Source organism: Carex rostrata, chromosome 6 (assembly GCF_964058835.1).
Source record: "Carex rostrata chromosome 6, lpCarRost1.2, whole genome shotgun sequence".
Lineage (NCBI taxonomy): Eukaryota > Viridiplantae > Streptophyta > Magnoliopsida > Poales > Cyperaceae > Carex > Carex rostrata.
Window position 1 is genome coordinate 6873803 of NC_135923.1, and position 22711 is coordinate 6896513.

Below are 22711 nucleotides of genomic sequence, written 5' to 3' on the forward strand. Positions count from 1 at the left end.
ATTCAGTGTGTTCTCCATTGATTGTAATACAAGACTGTGAGCTGTACAACCAATGTTGAATCCACTGAATCCACTTATTTCCAAAATTTCTACTTTTGAGCACTTCCAAGATGTAGTCCCAGTGAATTTTGTCATATGCTTTCTCAAAATCCACTTTGACCACAACTCCTGGTTGTTTGAGAGTTTGACAGGAATGCAGCAGTTCATGACTAAGGATAACATTATCTAAAATGTATCTATTCTTAATGAATGCTGATTGACTTGCATCTATAATCCTAGACATAATAGGTTCTAACCTAGTGGTCAATAGTTTAGAGAGTAATTTAAAACTACAATTAACTAAACTAATAGGTCTATATTTTTTAATAACAGTGGCATTATGCTCCTTAGGGATGAGACAGATACATGATTTATTGATTCTATGTAAATCTAACTGATTTTCAAAGAAGTAATGAGACAATAACATCAGGTCTGCTTTAACCGTATTCCAGAAAAATTGATAAAATTTAAAAGTAAACCCATCAGGGCCAGGGGCTCCATTGGGTTCACAAGCAAAAATGGCTTGTTTGAGTTCTATTTCAGTAAATGGTCTTTCTAAAGACCATTGTTCAAACTCAGTTAATATATCAGGGGCATCCCAAAAATCAGGTGTTAGCTGTCCAAATTTTACTCCTTCAGAACCTAAAAGATCTTTATAATATTGAACTATATGTGTTTTGATAGTAGGGAGGTCAGAAGTTAACTGTCCATTAATTTCTAATGAATTAATTCTATTTTTTTTGGATCTGTGAGTAGCTATTGTGTGAAAAAATTTGGTATTAGCATCCCCTGCTTCCAACCATTTTTGTTTGGATTTAAGTTTCCATTGTTCTTCCTCCTGACTGTATAGTTCCTCAAGTTTAGTTTTATAGGTACTCCATAATTCAGCCTCTAATTCAGTCAGAGGTCTATCTTCTTGAGTAATTTCTAAATCATGGATAAGTGTCTGTAAACTGGTCTTTTCCTTTTTTTGTATTCCATAAAAGTTTCTAGCCCAGCCCCTAATGCGTTTTCTAAGATGCTTTAACTTCCTATGCCAAGATTTAGCTATATTAGGTAATTGTAAAGGAACTTCAGACCACCATTTATCTAGCAGTGTGATGAATTCCTCTTGTTCTAGCCATAAAGGGTCAAATCTAAACTCAGGGGGTATATGATGAACATTATGATTAGTGTGAAAGAGAAGAGGACAGTGATCTGAGGAATTAGTACTAAGATCTGTATTGAAGCTATGTGGATATGTGAGGTCCCACTCAACAGAGCTAAAAAACCTATCTAAAAGTGCAAAATTCCTACCATTACTCCAAGTGTATTTTCTATTATGCAATTTGTGTTCTACTAACATATGATCTTGTACAAAAGAGTTGAAATGATGACTGAGGGAATAATCAAAATGGGGACCAGATTTGTCAGTGTGTTTCCGTAGGGCATTAAAGTCCCCACAAAGTAACCATAACTGAATGGTATCATCTTTCACACTGTTTAATTCATCCCAAAAAGCTTGTTTTTGAGACCTAAGGACTGGTCCATATACAATGGTCATTTGCCAGACTGTAGTATCTATTTTATTGTGTAGGAAGACATTCAAACAAAATCTATGTAACGAATGAGCATTAACTGTAATTTTATTACTATCTGCTCCAAATAGAATCCCTCCAGATCGACCAATAGACGGCACCCATATCCATATATCCAACCTAGTAGAAATATTCTTTAAGGTCCTATTAGTAAAATTGTCTTTCTTAGTTTCCTGAATGGCAACAATATCTATTTTGTGCTCTACTATCATATCTCTAAGACGTTGACGTTTACTACTAGAATTTAATCCCCTACAATTCCAGTTAAGTATATTCATTTAATAACTACATTGTGCTCTGAATCGACTACTTGCTGTATATCTAAAATTGCTAACTGTTGATCTTTACGGGGCTGACTAAGAGTATTCTTAATGACTAACTCAAAATTAGCTCTATCCATTCGTTGAATACAATCTATGATGAGTTTACTATCATCTAGAGTATTACCAAAACTAATCTGATATACTCTAAACAACTCTATTATTTGATCTACCGTTAACCTAGAATAAGGAAAGCTATTAAGTAGTGGGATACCTGTACGGCTGCTACCAGAGGCCTGTTTCCTCTTCTGTGCTTTATTGAGGATGGGGTCATTGTCTCCTTTCACAGTGAAACGGAGGCTCCTTCTAGGGTTGTTGTCCTGGACTTCAGGTGTGTCAGCAGTAGGAACAGAGTCTGGATGGTTCTCGTCAGAATCAGAAAGATGGATAGGAGAATCAGAGGCCCCACCAGCTTGTGAGGCACTCCTGAGTCTGGATTTAATGCCAGAGGTACCACCGGCGCTTGTCTGTTTACCAGAACTGGTACCCGAAAAGCCTTTGGTACCAGATTGAGATGCCCTGGGTTTCTTGAACTGGGTTTTTGACTTAAGAGAGAACTGTTTTGGTGCTGGAGTTTTCTTAGGCTTACGGCCCCAGGTATACTTCTTCCTATGGTATGGGGGGAATTTCTTCAAACGCTCTTCCCAGGTCATCTCAGCTTTGGCTGGAACACTGGCAGCCTTAGGAGGAGGGATAAGTTTAAGTCTAATGGCTTGAGCTAAGATAGATTCATCATCCTCACTGTCTGGGTCCTGGGAGGCAGGGTGAGGTGTTTGAGGTTGTGGAGAGTGTTCCTGTGGTGTAGTATCAGTAGGTACTGGTGTATTATCAGTAGGTTGAGGGGAGGGTTCCTGAGGAGAGGGTACAGTGGTATTACTGGGAATGTCAGCACTGGGGGAGGAAGCTCTGGGTGGGGTAGGATGCAAGACTGGTGAAGGACCAGTGGAGAGAGTATGGTTTAGAGCTGGGACAGAGGCAGGAGCTTGAGGAGGTATTGTAGGAGGGGGGAAAATACCAAAAGGAGTAGAATGGACACCAGAGCCAGATGGAGCATCTGGATCTATGGTGTTTTCAGTCACAGTACCAGTACTCAGGAATTGAAGAAAATTCAGCTGTGGTTGTACCATGCGGATACTTCAGACTCAAGAGGGCTTTTACCCTTATCTAGAGTTTGTACCATGCGGATACTTCCTCCTCCTGGTGGAGGTGGAGGAGGAGGGGGATTATTTACTTGTGGTTGATTGCCAGGCTAGAGAGGGTTACCATTGGCATCGCGGCGTTCACTTTCCCCAAATTCAGTACCATTTGGGTAAGGTCGGCCCCTCTTGCGACTGGCCCAGGCATTGAGAGGTTCAGTAAGATCCGTTTCCACTTCTATGTCGATGATGTACTTAGACATGGCACCAGAAGGATCACGGTATGGTACCGTATGAGTTTTTGGCAACAACTTGAGATCACAGACTGCCAATTTCAACCTCACAAAACGAACATCATACCCACTCCTTGTAGCACTATCAATTTCTTGCACATATGCACCAAAAGGGTTCAAAACCCGATCATACTCAGAAAATTCATCTAGCATAATGGGAAAGTTATAGATCCGTACCCAAACATTCTGTAACGGCAGACCTTCGCCGAAACTCTTATCCCAGGCGATGATCGGAAACTGGACATCATCTAGTCGGAGATAGCCGCGATTCGCGACTGAATCCAACCAGGTCGGGTTAGGAGCTTTGATAAGGTATTTGTACTCATCGAAGACAGACGCCACCCAGAGATGGTTGCGAAACTTGCTCCGAAGCACACGCTCCACCGTGTCCGGCCCCCAGGCAGCAATGTTGTCAAGAATGAAGCTCATCATGAGATTTGCCTCGATCGCCAGAGATCTAGGTGTTGCTTCAAGCATAACTAGAGGTGTAGTCGCCATGGCGGACAGGTTAGGTAGTCGCGGTCGAGGCACCGCGATCGATCTAGGGTTTCGCTCTGGGAGTGGAACTGTAGCAGAATTGTCGAGTGGAGGGGGCGTAATGATCTCGGATGGGAGATGAAACGACACTCCGATGCACGATGCCCTACTTTATTACAAGCAAAACACAGTTGTTTATTGCGACATTGTTTGGCCAGGTGTCCACGATCTCCGCATTTCATGCAGACGGGATGGTTAGGTGTAGATTTCGCACGGATCTCCGCAATTCTCTTACGAACTAACGCTGGATTTGAGACGATTGGAGCCTTCGGATAGACGGATGATACAGTAGGGTTACTTACAAGAACTTGTTGATATGAACTTCGTGGGCCTGGGCCTAGTATGGATTGGGTCGCCATCAATGGCGCTTGATTTGTTTGTAAGAATTTAGTTCTCATCAGGCCCAATCGGCGACTACAGGCTTCCGACATGATCTAAACAGAAATTATTACTTTTTGCTCTCTCTTTTTTTTTTTTTTTTTTTGGATTTTTTCTACTTTTTTTTTTTCTTGATGTTTTCTTCTTTTTTCTCTTTTTCTCTTTTTGCAAAAATCGCCTAAAAAATCTCCTAAAAAATCGCCTAAAAAATCGCCTTCAACATTTCGCATTTTCCTCTTTGTTATTCTCCTGACCGCCTTGTTATTTTTCATTAATAGTTCTAAACAAGGGCGGATCTACTGTAGGGAGGATAGCCGCTAGGGGTGCAAACGGATTGGATACGGATCGGATAGTAGTAAAACTATATCCGTATCCATTTTTATTTTCTGAATACGGATACGAATCGGATATTAGACGAATACGGATTGGATATTAACCGGATACGGATATCCGTTTTTTATAATAGTGAATAACATAATTTTTTTTCATAATTCATATTAAATTATATAATATATATCTACTATTCGGATACAGATAATTAAAATTCAAAACCATATCTGTATTCGTATCCGCACGGATATTCGGATATCGGATATCCGTATTAAATTTTTGGATACGGAGTCGGATACGGTCGAATAATATCCAACCCGTTTGCACCCCTAGCAGCGGCCCCCCCTGGATTTCGAGTTTTAGTGGTGATCTATTGGTACCAAACAATTTTGCCCCTCCCTGGAAATTTTTTGCCCCTGTCTGAATGTTTGATTTGTAATTCGGGTTAAATTTAGTGTTAAAATAAAAATAAATTTCTTGAATTATGATTGGTAATATTAATTATAAGTTAGTGTATTGGAAAATATAAGTCAAAACATTGTTTTTTTATCGAGTACCTAATTAGTTAATGGATTTAAATCCGATAAGCTATTTAGATCCGATTCGATATCCCCCGACGAAAATCCTAGGTCTGCCCCCCTGGTTCTAAACTTCTAATAAACAACGCTTGCACAATTGCGCCTCCTTTATTGGATTTCCACATATGCTAAAATTGCATGGCTCTTCACCAAGCAGTGTCTAGTCGGGCAGCACAGATGCGACCTGTTTTCCAGCATAATCTTGCAATAGAATTTGCAATCATAAATCAGGTTGCTGACTCATATCGGTATGTGACGATCGATATCGAATTTCTTGGGTTGGTGTACCAGACCATAGCACACCTAGGAACCTCTCCCCCGAGCAACGTTACAAATGTTGATAACCTTAAATTGATACAACTAGGGGTTACTCTTTCCAATAGAGATAGCGATGATTCTATGATTTCGGAATTTAATTTTCGTGGATTTGACCCCGAGATTGATTCACAGGATCCGAGCTCAATTGAGTTGTTAAAATTATAAGGAATTGACTTTTTGAAGAATAAAACTGAGGGTGTTGACCCAGATATATTTGCAGAGCTATTTTGGGAATCTAGGTTACCAATTTTCATGTCTGATAAAACATGGTTAACTTTTCATGGGGCCTATGATCTTGCATTTTTAATAAAGATCATGTCTGGACAAGAGCTGCCGGATGATTTGCAAAAGTTCCTATACCGCATCACTGTCTATTTTGGCCATGACGTATTTGATGTAAAACATCTCATTAAGTCATGCAATGGTTTATATGACAGTTTGGAAAATGTGGCGAAGATCCTTAAGGTAGAACGGGCTATCGGCCTTGCTCACCAGGCTGGTTCTGAAAGCCTTTTGATTTGTGCAGTGTTCAAAAAAATGATGAACCTCTTTTTCAAGAAAAGTATTGAGTTATGCCACGCACGCATTATATGTAGAGTCCAAGAATTGTAAATCAGCTTATAACTTTTGTTATTGATTTTACTTTCAGTGGTTTTGATACTTATTTTGATCATGTCAATTATTTAACTTAGTGTTGCAGATGATTGTACTTTTTCTTTCTTTTAATGTTTCCGTATTGTATTGTTATTTTCTTATTTTAATTTGATATCTAATTTTTTAGACTAATGTTGCATTGTGTATCTATTTAATGAGTGGTTATTCTTTGATGCACATTTTAACCTTTGTTAGATTACCCAATTTGGAATGATAATTTGGAACATTGATTATTTTTTTTTTGTTTTATTTGTAAAAGTTTGAAAATAGAATTATAGAAATTGAGTTTGATGAGAATCAAACAATTAATACTATATAGTTGAAAACACAAATAAGTACAAAAAGCTGAACTTGGGTACTAAATATAGATTGGAGCATGTCTCATAATATAGAATCAGGAGTAGCTGTAACATAAGTAGTAAAGGGAGACAAACTTGAATTATCTATTTACAAGTATAACAAGTCAAATTACACTAGAAAACGATGAAAGTATATCTATTTTTTGTGAATTTGATGGGGTTTATTGATAAATATTGATATATAAAATCATAACTATTTATTAGAAATTAATAAATATAAATAATAAGAAATCAACAATAATAACATAAATGAAGTTTTTTTATAAGAATTTAAAAATAACAATATTCGCGCATGACATTATCGATAATACAACACCACATAGTAACTAAGTAACTAACAGGGTTTAGGGTTTCTTATTCTGTAATCTTTTGAGGAAGATGCCAAGATTGAATAAAATCAATTTCTCAACTCTTCTTCTCTCTCTGTTAATCTTTAGATTAATCTCAAAAGTGATGAATTACCTCTGTACGAATGCTATAATGGTTGTTTCAAAAGTGAGGTATATGATACTACCACTGGAGAATTAAATTATAAATTTTCCTTAGCATCATTTAAATAAATACTTAATAAACTGATACTATAAAAGCATGAATTAGTTATATTTTATCATTTTGTTTAAAATTAAGCAATTTTCAATTATAGCAAACTTCCAACATCTTATATTTAATTAAATAAGAGATAAGGCATAGTTATATCTTAATAGGTAATTCCATACTACTTGAAGGCCAGCGACAAATTGTCGCAAACAATATATTGATAAAAAAAATTGTTAAAAATATATACAAGATTCTAGGTTGTCTATTCCTCAACCTAGCACTATACATAAATGTCACAACCAAACCAAAAAAAAACAACTAACTAATCAAGCTCGAGAAAATGGCCACAAAGAGCGCACAATATGCAACCGTTATCACTTATCCGTAGTTGTTGGTTGTTACATTGCTATCACTAGATTATATATCACATGGGGTCCGGTAAAGTTGTAAGTAATGTCACTGTAATTGACAAAAGTACCTGGGACATTTGTCATAGAGATTGTAAGCTAAAGAAGGTGATTCTGCTATTAAAATACCTGAACCAGGCCATGTTTGCATTTTTCTGATTTTGCTACAATTTATAATAGAGAAAAGAGTTGCAGGAAAATGGGTTATATGTAGGGGTGAAAACGGAGTCGGATTATCCGATCCGAATCCGCTCCGTATCCGTTTTGTCCGGAGCGGATAATTCACGGATCCGGATCCGGATAATTTCTTAATATCCATACTATATCCGGATACGGATTCGGATAAATTCCGCTACCCGTAAACGGAACGGATATCTGAATATATCCGAACCCGCAACTGCTCTGCTGGCGCTACCCGTGAAGGATCCGAACCCGCAACTGTTCTGCTGGCGCTACCCGTGAAGGCTGAACCAGCGAAATTATTTGAAAAGTATTCAAAAGTGCTATTAGCGTGAATCGAACCCAAGCCATCATGTTTAAGAACCAAGGCACATATCCACTATACCAAACACTGTTTTGTGTTATTAGAGCACTTCTTGGCTATTTAACAGAGCTTATTCTTTTATTTTTCCTTCACTTCAATTTCTTCTATTCCGTTGTTCTCCATTCCAAATCTTTTATTTATTTCTAATTTGTTTTTAATTTTCATTATATTTTCTTTCTGTTTATTATCTAATATAACAAATTTTGTATCTTTATATTATTTTTGTATTCCTCATATTAGTTGTATATAAGGTTTATGTGATTCGATTATCCGATAATTATTCGTTTGTATCCGTATTCGTGGATTATCCGTGCCGTATCCGTATCCGTTTAAGGCGGATTTGGTTTTGAATTTTGATATCCGTTTACTATCCGTATCCGTATTCGTATCCGCTCATTATCCGACGGATGCGGATATGGTATCAGCATTATCCGCTCCGTATCCGCTCCGTTTTCACCCCTAGTTATATGAAATAAGCATATCCAGTTTGAGTTGTTAAATTGTGATGAAGAATACTGGGAGGACTGGAAATAGAAGCTTTTAGAGGACATGGATAGACTATTTTTTTCAATAAATGTTTGGCCTTCTTCCTGTAATTTTATTTATTTAATTTACTTTTTTTGTTAGCATCAAGCATTGTGTACAGTTATCTGCTGTAATAATACAGTACCCCAGTGATTAGTTAATTTATGTCCTGACTTAAATTGTTGCAATATCAAAACTCTGAGAGGTTCTCTATGTTCAGTCGTACTTTGCTAAAATTAGGGACTTGAAAGCTGCTGATTCGGATATCAGAGGATGCATCTATTCTGGTCATCAGAAATGAAATTGACTTTCTAACTTGTTTATTTAAATAAGTAACAATATTCCATCTTATGGTATCAGGCTTTCTTTAGAAAACTGGAGAAGGAATAGCTTTGGAAGATGAAGGATTCACTCAGCCTCTTCAAATGGTGACAGTGGAGAATTAGAAGTTCTAAGGGTCTTTAGTGCTTAATTGTATGATTTAGTATTTTTACTTTTTGTAGGGACATATTTGCACTTTGTGATTAAGCTTGTTTTGTCATTAGGTTAGTTTTTGGAGGCTGTTAGTTTACAAAGCAATATCAAATCGGATTTTCATCAAGGGATTTAAATTTGAGTGGATTTTACAAATCAATATTCAATCGGATTTTCGTTATGTTGTTAGTTTTGGAGGCTGTTGTTTTTTGCTGTTTGTCATTCATGTGCTTAATTTTTGAATTTTAGTGGATTTTACAAAGTACATGAATGTTTAGTTTAGTGTTATAATTTGAACTTAAAACGCAATATAATAAATATCTCATAATTTTTTAACAGGCAAGCAATAAAATAATATCAAATAGATAGTATTTACTTATTAGAAGATTTACAAAATCGTTTCTAGCCTTTTGAGGACGGGCCTCCGAAAGGGTTATCGTACACAATTTTTAAATGAAAGGCATAACTCAATTATTAGGTACGTACGCAGCTGTGTTTTTTTTTTTTATATATATATATATATATTGGTACGAGGGATGCATGTAGTTGTGTGTTTGAGTACTGGTATAAGGGATCTCTGTAACTGTATGTTTGTAATTCTGAATAATGGTATGCTACTGAATGTAATAGTGTCAGGGCTTTTCTCCGCAAAATAAAGGAATTGGAACAGAAATTAGTTTTAGGTTGACTGTTGTTTGATTGACTCTGTAATTGATGGCTATATATATTAAAACAGCAGATAGCATAAAATTTTAATTTTTTTCTAGTATCTTTCTTGCTATTCTCACTTCAATGAAAACCACATAGCACAGAACACAACTTTTCCTAGTTTCGAAAAATCAAAGAACGTATTAGGAGAGTTATCAATGTGTATTTGGTCAAACAGTAAAAGTGGCAATTAGTCTCATGTAAATTGCTCAATTTCATTATGCAATACACAGTAGAAAAAAAATTATTGTACCGAGACCTTTGGAGCTGCCAAATTAAATAAAAGCAGTACCAGCCAACAACATAATCCGAACAGGACTATTCAACATGATAACAAAAAGTCTCGTTCATCCAAAACCAAACTATCTAAAAAAAAAAAAACTAAAGAACAAAGGTTCTCAAAAACTTTTATCAGATTATGGTCTTGACATGGCAACACAAAAACACAGAAAATTCGATAAGCCGATCTATGAACAACCTCAAATTACTTCTAAATGCAGGGAATTAGTTCTCACTGTGTTGACGTCACTCCAAGCCACTTTGAGAAGCTCTCAAACTCGGTGTAGTCACTGTCGGAAACCATGGTCTTGTACCATGCCTTTCCAGCTGCCTTGCTCTTTGCCTTCTCCTCCTGTCACAAATCAAGCAAACATTTAACAACATACATATCAAGTACAGAGCAAATTATCACAAAATAGCAGTTCCAGGCAAACAATTAGACATACATAAGCCAACCATAATATATATATATATAGCAACAAAAATTACAGCACAGGGAAAGGATAAATGGTTCTCACTAATGATAGGGTAGGACCTAACAAACAGAGACCCAATTAAACCAGAATACATCAGGTCTGTATAAAAAAACCTCTACTGCACTTTCTTTAATCTGATTAAGACAGGTCTTTAGTTAAACTTCGGCTACACAGACTAATAATCCAGAGTTGTTTGATTGAGGTAATACAATCCAAGCAACATTATGTGACAACAGACCACCAAATACTACACAGACATTTGGATATTAGAAGAAGATAACTGATTAGAACAATTTAGCCATCTAACTTCCAAACCATGAAGGGAAATAAATTTTACTTTTGCTCATTGCTCATTGCTTCAAACTTTAGCGAGGCCTTGACCAATTTGACAATCAAAAGCAGATTGTTGTTATACATGTTAAAAAAACATAGTCCTAACAACCAATTAAAAATGTAACAACACTAGCCAACAATATTAACACTAAAAGTACTATACAGTAACAACTAACAGTGAGTATATAATACCAAGTAGCACAGCATGAAACAACACTAGCAAATTAAGTTAAGAAGATATATGAACAAAAAAAATGAGATGGAAATCATTACTGCGCTAAGCGGGCTCCTCTTCTTCTGGAGCTTCTCCTTCTTTGCCTTAACCCTCTGTGCTTCAGCCAGAAGAGCCATCCTCCTCGCAGTCGCGGCGTATGGGTTCAGCTTCAACAGGGCACTGATGCTCTTAAGCGGGTTCTTCTTCAGCTCTCTCCTCTTCACCTCCCTGTTGACGGGCTTCACCACAGCCTGCACCTCGTCAGAGTTGATGATCCTTGCCAAATCGGCATTCAGCATCTTCGGCCTTGGAATAACAAAGCCCTTCTTCTTCTCTGACGGCTTGTCAAAGGTGCCATACACTGAGTCAAGCTTCTCAAAGGCCGACTTGGTCCAGATAATGAACCGGCCAACATGGCCACCTGGAGCTAGCTTGAGCAGGTTGAGGCGCTCCACATTGATCACATCAACACCTGGAATGTTGCTGAAGGCCTTCACAATTTTGGATCCCTCAGTACCATACACGATCAGAGGACCCTTGCGGTTGATGTAACGGCGGTTGCGCGCCTTACCCTTGCCAGGACGGATCTGGACGGAATCCTTAGCCTTCTCAGCATCAGCATAGGCACCAATATCCTTCAGGATCTTGATAGCAGCAGAGGTCTTCTCAGCTGATTCAATCGAATCAGAGATCACGAGGGGGAGTTCACGCACTGTGTCAACCTTGTGGCCTCTAGCAATGACAAGTGATGGCACAGCAGAGGCTGCGAGAGCGGAGGCCACGGCGTATCGGCGGAGATGGGTATTCACGCGCCTGTGCAAGCGGCGCCAGATCTTAGTCGGGGCAAAGATGCGACCACCACGGCACATGTTTCCGAAGGCACCCTGGCCAGCACGGTGGGTTCCACCACCAGGGACACGTGGTACACGAGACACGGCGCGACCAGTTCCCCATGACTCAGCGGAGGTCTGGTGACCGGCACGATTGGAGACGGCGTAAGGCTGGCGCTTGTTGCAGGAGAGAAATCCGTGAACCATTCGGACTACGTCGGGGCGGATCGGGGCTCGGAGCACCTCGGGCAATGAAACAGAGTTGGCTTTCTTACCGCCGTCGACGGCCATATCGCCTTCAAGGGATATAACGGAGACCAGGGGGCGAGCGGAGGCGGTGGCGGGCGCCATTCGTAGGTTTAGGGTTGTGAGAAACGGGGTATAGAATTTCGGCTGAAAGGAGGCGGGCTGAGGACTGGAGGAGGATGCTTATATTAGGAGCAGAGCAGGGTTTTGGTCGCAATTAATCCCACCCGTTGATACTTATCTCCATTATATTATTAAGCACGTTGGGTGTCCGATCCGCTAACGGCTACGATTGAAAGATGAAACTTCAGATTTGATCTCAAACCCTCCAATTACATAATTTGTCTTCTTTAGATTAAATGCATATGTTTTATGTATAAAAGTCTAAATTTAGTTAAAAACATACTCATCACATGTGCTGCCACACGATACGTTACAATTAAAATTGAACAAACTCTGAAATTTAGCGATATATTTATCCGTTTCCTTATTTCTTTGTTTCCATATTTCTCCTCTTGAGAAAACTCCACCTTCAATTTTTTTATTCTTTGTTTCCTTACTTTTTCTTTGTTTCTATACGTACGGATCACAATGAAAATCATTTTTTTTTTATTTCCTTATTTCTCTTTCTTTGTTTCTATACATATTGTTGTAGGCAATTTAGAATATATTTTCAATATATAATATATCAATGTGTGTGCGTGTGTGTATATTCTAAATTGAAAACAAAGAAGAAGAAGAATATAAATTGGAAACAAAGAAGAATATAAATTGGAACATGTGTGTGAATATATATTTCTCTTATAATATGTGTGTGTTTATGTGTATCCTATACATACACACGATAACACTTTTTATTTATGTTTTTTGATATCATATTATATGTTGATATTAAATTGTTGTACGATATTTGATATTAGATTTGAAACGAGCTATTATTTGATATCATTGGTACTTAAAAATAAAGAATCATCACATCATCAAATTGTTATTAGTGATCACAATTAAAGTTAATTAAAAATACAACATCATATAAATTTTCTATTAACATGTGTCTTAATTTTTGAATAATTATTATTATTTTCTTTGATTTTTTTTTCTTATAATATGTCTCCGTTGCAACGCACGAATATGATACTAGTATTACGTTACACAAGAACATAACCGATTTTTTTATTTATATAAAAAAAATAAAAAAAATTATAAAAAATAACCAATTCGGTTCTGTTTTTCCAAAACTACCCAAATCGGAAAAAAAATTTCCGGTTTCAACATTCAAAACCGGAAATTTTTTTTCCGAAACTCAAATCTAAAACCGGATAAAAATTTTCCGGTTTTGGATCCGGATTTTTTTTTTTCAAAAATAGAATTTTCCAATTTTTTTTATAAACTCATTTACTATACATATATTATATATACATATATATACATGTATATTATATTATATATACATATATTATAAGAAAAATGAGTTTATAAAAAATAAAAAACCCAAACGACGTTTATAAACAAAATACCGATCGTTGTATGTCTAAAACAAGGTTCTAAATAGCGCGTTATATCGGCGTAATAGCGCGCAATAACAGCCTATAGCAGCGCAATAGCGCTCAATTGCGCACTATTGCGGCGCAATAGTGCGCTATAGCATCCTAGACCTCTGCTATGGTACCAAGTCCAAACTCAACAGCCAAGCACTAGACAAAGACCGCTGGTATAGTGCAACGCACTAAAAATATCAAATTTGACCTTTGCTAGTAAATCAGCAAGTATAGATTGATATAGGGACCAAACTGAAAAAGCGATTACACCAGCATGTAGAGTATTCAAAATACACAGAATTGACACAAATTTCAATTTATTTGAATTTTTCTACAGTTAGTTATGAATTTCTGAAATTTAGCTTTCGAAAAAACTTTAAATAGCCATAACTTTGGCTAAGAAAGTCAGATTTGCGCGTATGACGACTTTTTGGAAAGGGGGGGACGAGACGGATCTGAATATTACCCGGGGATCATTCCTGGGTATTCAAAGCATCAGAATTTCAAAAAAACGTCGTTTAAGGCCTCAAAAATCCAGTTTAAGTTTTCGTTCGACGGTAGACGTACAACGATCGATATTTTGTTTAGTCAAAAGCCTAATATTATTCAAGAATTATTCATATTATTATTTTAAAATGCATTTATTATTTATTGTGTTTGTTTGCCTATCTTCGAACAAATGATATATGTCGACAATAATCAAATAATCCAATTATCTCCAAGCAAACAGTAAGCATACAACGGTATTTTGTTTATAAACGTCATTTGGATTTTTTTTTTATAAACTCGTTTTTTTATAATATATATATATAATATAATACATGTATATATGTATATGTATATGTATATGTATATGTATATGTATATGTATATGTATATGTATATGTATATGTATATGTATAGTAAATGAGTTTATAAAAAAAAAATTGGAAAATTCCATTTTCGGAAAAAAATTTCTGGTTTTGGGACCAAAAACCGGAAAAAAAAATTCGGATCCAAAACCGGAAAATTTTTATCCGGTTTTAGATTTGAGTTTCCAGAATTTTTTTTCCGGTTTTGGATGTTGAAATCGGAAATAAAATTTCCGATTTGAGTAGTTTTGAAAAAACAGAACTGAATTGGTTATTTTTATAATTTGATTTATTTTTTTAATATAAATAAAAAAATCGGAGAACTTGATTTATCGTATCCTTGCTTTAGATACCATCGTAGCAGGCCTACGGGCTGTCAGGAAAGAAAAAAAAAAATACCATCGTAGCAATGATCTTCTTATTGTTTTAACTACACACATGTGTGTGTGCCTATAGAGGTTGACTTGGGTGAGCCATGGCTCATCAAGTATTTGTACTCAGTACTCCATACTGTATTTTTATTTTGAAAGTCCAAACGACTGATCCGAACTGTTAGATGTGATCTCCATATTGAAATGTGCTTGGAGATCAAATTTTATATTTTTTGGAATTCTTTTACTTTATTCATCATTTTTTAAAATTGTCGTTTTCCATACTGTATTTTTATTTTGAAAGTCCAAACGACTGATCCGAACTGTTAGATGTGATCTCCATATTGAAATGTGCTTGGAGACCAAATTTTATATTTTTTTGGAATTCTTTTACTTTATTAATCATTTTTTAAAATTGTCGTTTTCCTTTGAACAGTAAAAAACAGTAAAATTTTATGGACCATCGGATCAGCAATTTTCAAAAATTAATAAATAGTAAAATAATTTCAAAAAATGTAAAATTTGGCCTCCAGTACATTTCAATATGGATTTCAATATGGATAACAAGATGAATGGTTCGAATCGGTTGTTTGAATTTTCAAAATGACTAAAATGAGTCATGACTCACCAACGCGCTATGAGTCATGGCTCATTTTAGCCCAACCCATATATATATATAATTTCTTTAATTACTATGCAAAAGTAATTAAATTTATTTAGAACGTTAAAGTTATTTGTCGAGTGTAAAAAAATCGGTTCAATCTTCTACTTCTTTTACTTCTTATATTTTTATTTTTTTTATAGATCACCAAACTTAATATGTATTGATTCGATCAACATTTTTTTGGTTGCTGCTAAAAATGATTATAAGCAAAAGGATAATAGAAAACAAGTAAAAACCGCTCAACTTTTAATTAACTTTTATGAATAAAAACGGTAATAGTACGTTCATTTTAATAGGACAGCACTGTTTGATCTGAATTTAATTCACTAAAATTGCAGTAGGTCAGGACTCAGGAGTAGTGCTGTGTAATTTAACTTCAATCATGTTGTTTGGCTCCTATTCTTGCTTAATTGCTCTATTGATGTTTTGTGCAAGACAATTTGAGAACTCAATTAATGTCATAAAATTGTGGTATACTCGAGAAACTCCAAAAAAAAAAAAAAAAAAACAAAACTAATATCATACTCCGACAATACCAATACTTTAGGGATACAATGCAACCCTGCAGCAAATAAGATTGCTACCAACCTCGGTTATTTTCAATTTTGGGTCTGGTGAAATTACAGTACGACCAGTGTACTCAACACGCTTTCCTGATATAAGTTTCCACGAAACCGTCCTTGCTTTCCTTTGAGCCTCTGAACGAGCCCACGATTTGTCGATTCAGGTACAGAAGAAGACTCGCTGTTAATGTAGTCCACTACTTTAATTTGAAGGTGTGCGGTGTGCCCATAGTGTATCCTAAAAAAAAGGTAAACAGAAGAAATGAGAAGCAAAGTGTTTATAATTTCTAGAGAAAAGCTAGTATTATGGTCTTACAATGCACTTGTAAGGGGGGTCACCAGCTTCAAGATGCTCCCTCAGCTTCGAGTTTGTATTTATTATCTCTCTCAAGATACCAGTGATACTATCTTCATTACTGGCTGCCATGAAACAAACAAATCCAAGTTATGGATACTTTGAGAAAGAAAAATTCAACAATATATGCACAATACATTACAATCTGTAAAACTAAAACAGGTGCTCAGGGTAAAGTTTCTACAATCTGTGAAACACAAAAGTATACCTGGAATTTGAGAAAATAACAAGGCTGGAAGGTCGGATTGTTACAGGTGGTACAGCTAGTGTTGTCACCATTAGGTTCTCAGGCCTGCTATAAAGATTAAGCAATTCACAATCCTACAGACATAAAGAAAGAAGAGAATGAGCAAAATATAACTATTCCGTATGTTCGGTTGCATTTCTCTCCCTTTATTGCGCTTTTCAGTGTATCTTGCAAGCACTTCAAAAGAAAGGCGGAATTTCAGGAGTACCCCTGCAAAACCTTGACATATGGATAAGGGTGCAAACGGATCGGATACGGATCGGATAGTGCTCAACCCATATCCGTATCCGTATTTTTTTTTCGGATACGGATACGGATCGGATAGTAACCGGATACGGATACGGATCGGATATTAAACAGATACAGATACGGATCGGATATTTTCGGGTACGAATACAGATACGGATATAATTCGGATTTCTAATTAACTTGTTACACCATTACAAAATATATATCTGATTAACTAAAATTCACCAATATAACTATACCTTTAATTAAAAATACCAACACAAAAGATATTCTAATACAAAAGATAAATAGACACAAATTTTTTTTCTTAAATCTTAACATATCCGGATGGAATATGCATAGCATAGAACCCCTCCATGCAATGGCTCGGATTTAGAGTTTTCAAAATCCTAATGGTCGATCCGAACTGTTCATCTTGTTCTCCATATTAATATGTGTTTGGAGACCAAATTTTACATTTTTTGGAATTTGTTTACTATTTCTTTATATTTATTGAAAATTGCTGTTTTTTTATGGTCCAGATTTGCTGAAAACAGCGATTTTCAATAAATCTAAAGAAATAGTAAAAAAATTCCAAAAAATGTAAAATTTGGTCTTCAAACACATATTAATATGGAAAACAAGATGAACGGTTCGGATCGACCATTAGGATTTTGAAAACTCAAAATCCAAGCTGTTGCATGGAGGGGTTCTATGCTATGCATATCATGCTAGCATATTCCTATCCGGATATCCGAAAAATTAAAATATCCGGATCCGAATAATTATCCGTATCCGTATCCGTATCTATATCCGATTCCGAAACTCAACCCGTATCCGTATCCGAATCCGCATAAAAAAAATCCGTATCCGTATCCGAATCCACAAAAATTCGGATACGGATCCGGACGGATAATATCCGACCCGTTTGCACCCCTACATATGGATGGAACAATCCGGCAGGGCATCTATAAAAAATTCTTGGTTTCTTTAAAATTGATACATCATACTCGTAATTTTGCAGGAATCCTTGCTCCTACAAGAAATTGACAAACTGTATTATAATTATTTGTAAAAGAAGCGATTTTTTTCATTGTTCTTCAGAAGTCTCTAATATGGGAGTTCTGCTCTCTCTTTCTTACGTGCCTATCTACGCTTTGTAAATTCGACTTTCTCGAAGTATGGGATTGATTGAGATAATTATATTATACTGAATGAAGAAAACAATCTCGCTTAAGACAGACGCCTGCTACGACAGAAAAAAGAGCTCGTGGTTTTGGGGAAAAAACATTTAAAAGTTTTTAACCACAAATTTTTATCGACTTGCATAACAGCGTCAAAAGCCAAACTAGGTTTAACACGAGAGAACACAAAATCGAACTCCGTAACTAAGTACTTTCAAAACCAGAAACTAACAACACTGTTTCAACACCCATTCCTGGTAAACAAACACTGAGAATTACAAAATACAAACAGCATATAACATGCCAAAACCCCAAAATACGTACATAAAACTACAATGCCAAACATCTCATCACATCTTCCCCTGTTTGCTCGAATCTCTCCCTGCAGGTTCTATTATATCAACATCTTTCGCCCGTAAAATGACATCATCACGGGACCCAGTACCAGATCGAGCACGATCTTCTTCACCCGACACCGTAAGCTTCTCCTTCACTGCTTCAGCCATGCTCCCGATTGCACTGAAAATACCGCCACCTCTTTCCCTGTTTGTTGTGATTCGAATCAAATATTGCATATCATTAGCCAATTTAATATCTTTGGATGAAAATATCATAATTATTCAAATTAAATATAAAATAAAATATAAATACCTTTCTCCCTCATCCATTCCCTCACTTCTAGCAGGCCAATTACCCCCCCTCTGATTCCCAGCCTCACCCTCTGCCCTTCTCGCCTCTTCCATCTCTCTTCTTGCTTCCTCTTCAGCAAGGTTCATTTTCTCCTACATTGAAAATTAGTAAGTGATGCAATCCCCATGAAACAATCTCACAAAATGTCAATCGATAAGAGTCCATAAATACTTACCTTTGTAGCTTCTCCGGTCTCACTGAGCTTCTCCTTGGTCTCTTCTTTCTTCCCTGTTAGAAAACCCATTGCTCTCTTAGCTGCATCTGCCACCGAGCCAGTTGTGTCCTTTGTCTTCTCCACTGCTGCATCTTTTGTCTCTTTCACAGTCTCCCCTGCCTCATTTGCCCGGTCCTTCCCTGCCTCCGTGTACTCCCCCGTCTTCTGTTTTGCAGCATCGGTCGTTTCTTGCATCTTCTTCGTAGTCATATCCTTGGTCTCCTTCGCCTTCTCCGCCGCTGTGTCCTTGTACTCCCCTAACTTATTCTTAGTATCCTCCGCCTTTTGCCCCGCAATATCCTTATTCTCGCCAAGCTTGCCCTTGGTAGCTTCAGTCGTCTCTCCCGCCTTCTGTGCAGTGTAATCTCTGTACTCGCCAAGCTTGCCCTTGGTAGTATCAGTCGTCTCTCCTGCCTTCTGTGCAGTGTAATCTTTGTACTCACCCGCCTTGCTCTTGGTGGCACCTGCCGTCTCTCCTGCTTTCTGAGCAGCATAATCTTTAGACTCACCTAATTTGTTTTTCGCTGCCTCGGTGTTCTCGCCGACCCTTTGTTGGGTCTCGGATGCCTTCTCAGCTGTGGTGTCCCTGGCACCGCCGAGAGTGTTCTTGACAGCACCAATGACGCTCTGGATGATGCCACCGCGGGGCTCCCGGTCGGGCTGTTCCCGAACTCCCTCAACATTCCCGGAAAGACGCTCATGCTCACGTTCCGCTCGAGCCTTTGCAATGTTATCTGCGGCTGACCTTGCCTCAGCCTCAGCACGCGCCTCCCTTCTGTCAGCTTGCCTGGATGCCATGTTCAACTAATTCGCGTTTCAATTTGGGCTTTGCTTTTCTGAGTTCTTAGTTCGATCTCACTGTGTGGTACTAGTTACAAACAGTAATTAAATCGGTGATGATGGAGGAGCTGGTGAGGTTTTATATATAGATAAAAGTGTTGATGGAAGGATGAGAACGAGATTACGCAAGTATAGGATAATATAACGAAGAGTAAGAAAAGGTACTTACGTGGAGGTGTATGAGAGCGCTTAGTGTCGGGAGGTGTCAGAACGGCTAGGACACGCGTCACATGCAGATTAAAAAATTGACTCGTGTCAAAGCTTTCGCATCCACGTAGTAGCCGGTCTCATTTTCGTGTAGACATCTGTGCGTTCAAAGAGAATTGAAGAGAAACAGGAACCAGCTTAGTAAGGAAATAAAAAGTCAACAAGTTGTACACGGATATATGTATCAATTAATTTATTTTATATTATATATATGAGGAGGGTTCAAATGCACTCAAATGCATTCTATTTTTCAAATTCTTTTTTTTCGTTTTTAAAGTCCGAATAGTCAATCCAAATTGTTAGATGCGATCTATATATCAAGATCTGCTTGGAGACCAAATTTTACATTTTTTGAATTTTTTTTACTATTTATTAAGTCACTTTGAAATTTGCTGATTTTACATTTTCTGAACCATTGGATTAGTGATTTTCAAAGTGGTTTAATAAATAGTAAAAAAAATTCAAAATAAATAAAATTTGGTTTCCAAGCACATCTTAATATGTAGATCGCATCTAATGGTTCGGATTGACTATTCGGACTTTGAAAACGGAGAAAAAGAATTTCAAAGATAGAGTGCATTTGGGTGCACAAAAATTTGGGTGCATTTGAACCCTCCTCTATATATATTCAGCCATACAAAATATTTAAATTTATTCTCTGATCAATTTGTTGATATATATGTCCAATTCGTAATTTCTAACATACATTCTACAAAATAAAATGTTAAATATTTATTATTAGAAGATAAATCTCCATTCTATTATTAAGCACGTTGGGTGTCCAATCCGCCAACGGCTACGATTGAGAGATGAAACTTCGGATTTGATCTCAGCTCTCCAATTACATAATTTGTCTTCTTTTAATTAAATGCATATATTTTATGTATAGAAGTCTAAATTTAGTTAAAAACATACCCACCACATGTGATGCCACACGATATGTTACAATTAAAATTGAATAAATTTTGAAATTTAGCGATATATTTATCTATTTTCTTATTCCTTTATTTCCATATTTCTCCTCTTCAATTGAGAAGACTCCACCTTTCATTTTCTTATTTATTGTTTCCTTATTTCTTCGTTTCTATACGGATCACAATGGAAATCATTTTTTTAAAATTTCCTTATTTCTCTTTCTTTGTTTCTATACATATTGGTGTGGGCAATTTAGAATATATCAATGTGTGTATTCTAAATTAGAAACAAAGAAGAATATAAATTGGAACGTTTGTGTGAATATATATTTTTCTTATAATATGTGTGTGTGTGTGTGTATCCTATACATATACACGATAACACTTTTTATTTATGTTTTTTTATATCATATTATATATTGATATTGAATTGTTGTATGATATTTGATATTAGATTCGAATCGAGCTATTATTTGATATTATTGGTACTTAAAAATAAAGAATCATCACATCATCAAATTGTTATCAGAGATCACGATTAAAGTTAATTAAAAATACATAATCATATAAATTTTCTATTAACATGTGTTTTAATTTTTAGATAATTATTATTTTCATTGATATATTTGTTTCTTATAATATATCTCCGTTGCAACGCACGGGTATGATACTAGCTAATGATTAAATACATTATTCAATCACCAGCTTTTAGTATATATATCATGTCCATACTAAAGATTATGAAAATGATACTTAAACACATTGTTCGTCGAGTAATTACAAATTTGTTAGTCTGCCCATTTTAAGACCGAATGCGCAAATATCAACCACCGATTGTTTTGGCATTCTTTCTAGAGAAAGGAAGGAAAATTAATCCTTTCAAATAAAATAATCTTTATAGAATTTTTTATTCAGTTTTTTAACCTGGAATTTTAGAAGAATAAGATTAAAATGCATTATTGGTTTTGTGCTCCAATCATATCTCCCATTTTTATCTTTATTTTCAAAATTCAAACAATTAATTCAAATTGTTCAACATGATATCTATATTAAAACATGTTTAGAGATCAAATATTATGTATTTTTGAAACTTTTTTTTACTATTGTTGTTTAGATAGGTACAAAATAAAAAATAAAAAAAGTTATTTCTAACTATAACTATCTAAAGTCTAGGAAAAAAAATTAAAAATTTGTTCTCTAAGCACATTTTAATATGAAAATAATATTGACCGGTTTAGATCGATTGTTTGAAATTTTAAATACAGTAGTAGAGATGTAAAGTACAATTGGAGTACAAAACTAATAATACATTTTAACCCTACTCATTTTATTATGTTTTGTTACTAGATAAAAATCGATTCTTTTGTTAAACACTAAAAATTCAAAATATTAAATTCAGATAAGTCTAAACAAGGATAATAAACATGCTCCTGCAGTCCAACAACACCAATGACTAGAGATAAAATTGAATGGAATATGATCATCTATTCGCAAATTGATATATGAATATTTAATATTTAATATTTAAATTATTGAATAAATATTGATGAGGATATAATTTCAAATTTACAAAATAAATATAGATATCAATTCAAATAATTATCCGTATTCGTATTTTTCAAAAAGACAAATATAAGACTATATAAGAAGATACATAATTCGCAATTTAATATTTATTATAAAATTATTTGTTGAACGTTATAATTAAATATGTATGATATGAATTAAAATTTTGTTTCGATACTTACTATTT

The 22711-nt window shown here is 35.7% G+C and overlaps 1 protein-coding gene, 1 long non-coding RNA gene and 1 pseudogene across 3 annotated transcripts; all 3 read right to left on the bottom strand.

Moving 5' to 3' along the window:
- Positions 1-2674: 2674 nt before the first annotated feature.
- LOC144555864 (large ribosomal subunit protein uL4 pseudogene) lies at positions 2675-12247 on the bottom strand (annotated as a pseudogene). The gene is made up of 3 exons (XR_013512144.1): positions 11076-12247; positions 10239-10345; positions 2675-2681 (listed from the first exon to the last, which is right to left on the bottom strand). The product of XR_013512144.1 is annotated as a large ribosomal subunit protein uL4 pseudogene (transcript).
- A 4051-nt stretch (positions 12248-16298) lies between these two features.
- Positions 16299-16895, bottom strand: LOC144555161 (uncharacterized). The gene is made up of 3 exons (XR_013511990.1): positions 16643-16895; positions 16396-16495; positions 16299-16317 (listed from the first exon to the last, which is right to left on the bottom strand). It is a non-coding gene; the product is annotated as an uncharacterized LOC144555161 (long non-coding RNA).
- Positions 16896-18285: 1390 nt separating this feature from the next.
- LOC144555849 (uncharacterized) lies at positions 18286-19884 on the bottom strand. The gene is made up of 3 exons (XM_078304283.1): positions 18959-19884; positions 18745-18875; positions 18286-18636 (listed from the first exon to the last, which is right to left on the bottom strand). Exons 1-3 carry the CDS (start codon positions 19793-19795, stop codon positions 18444-18446), a joined length of 1161 nt encoding a protein of 386 aa, XP_078160409.1. The 5' UTR covers positions 19796-19884; the 3' UTR covers positions 18286-18443.
- Between the last annotated feature and the right edge of the window lie 2827 nt (positions 19885-22711).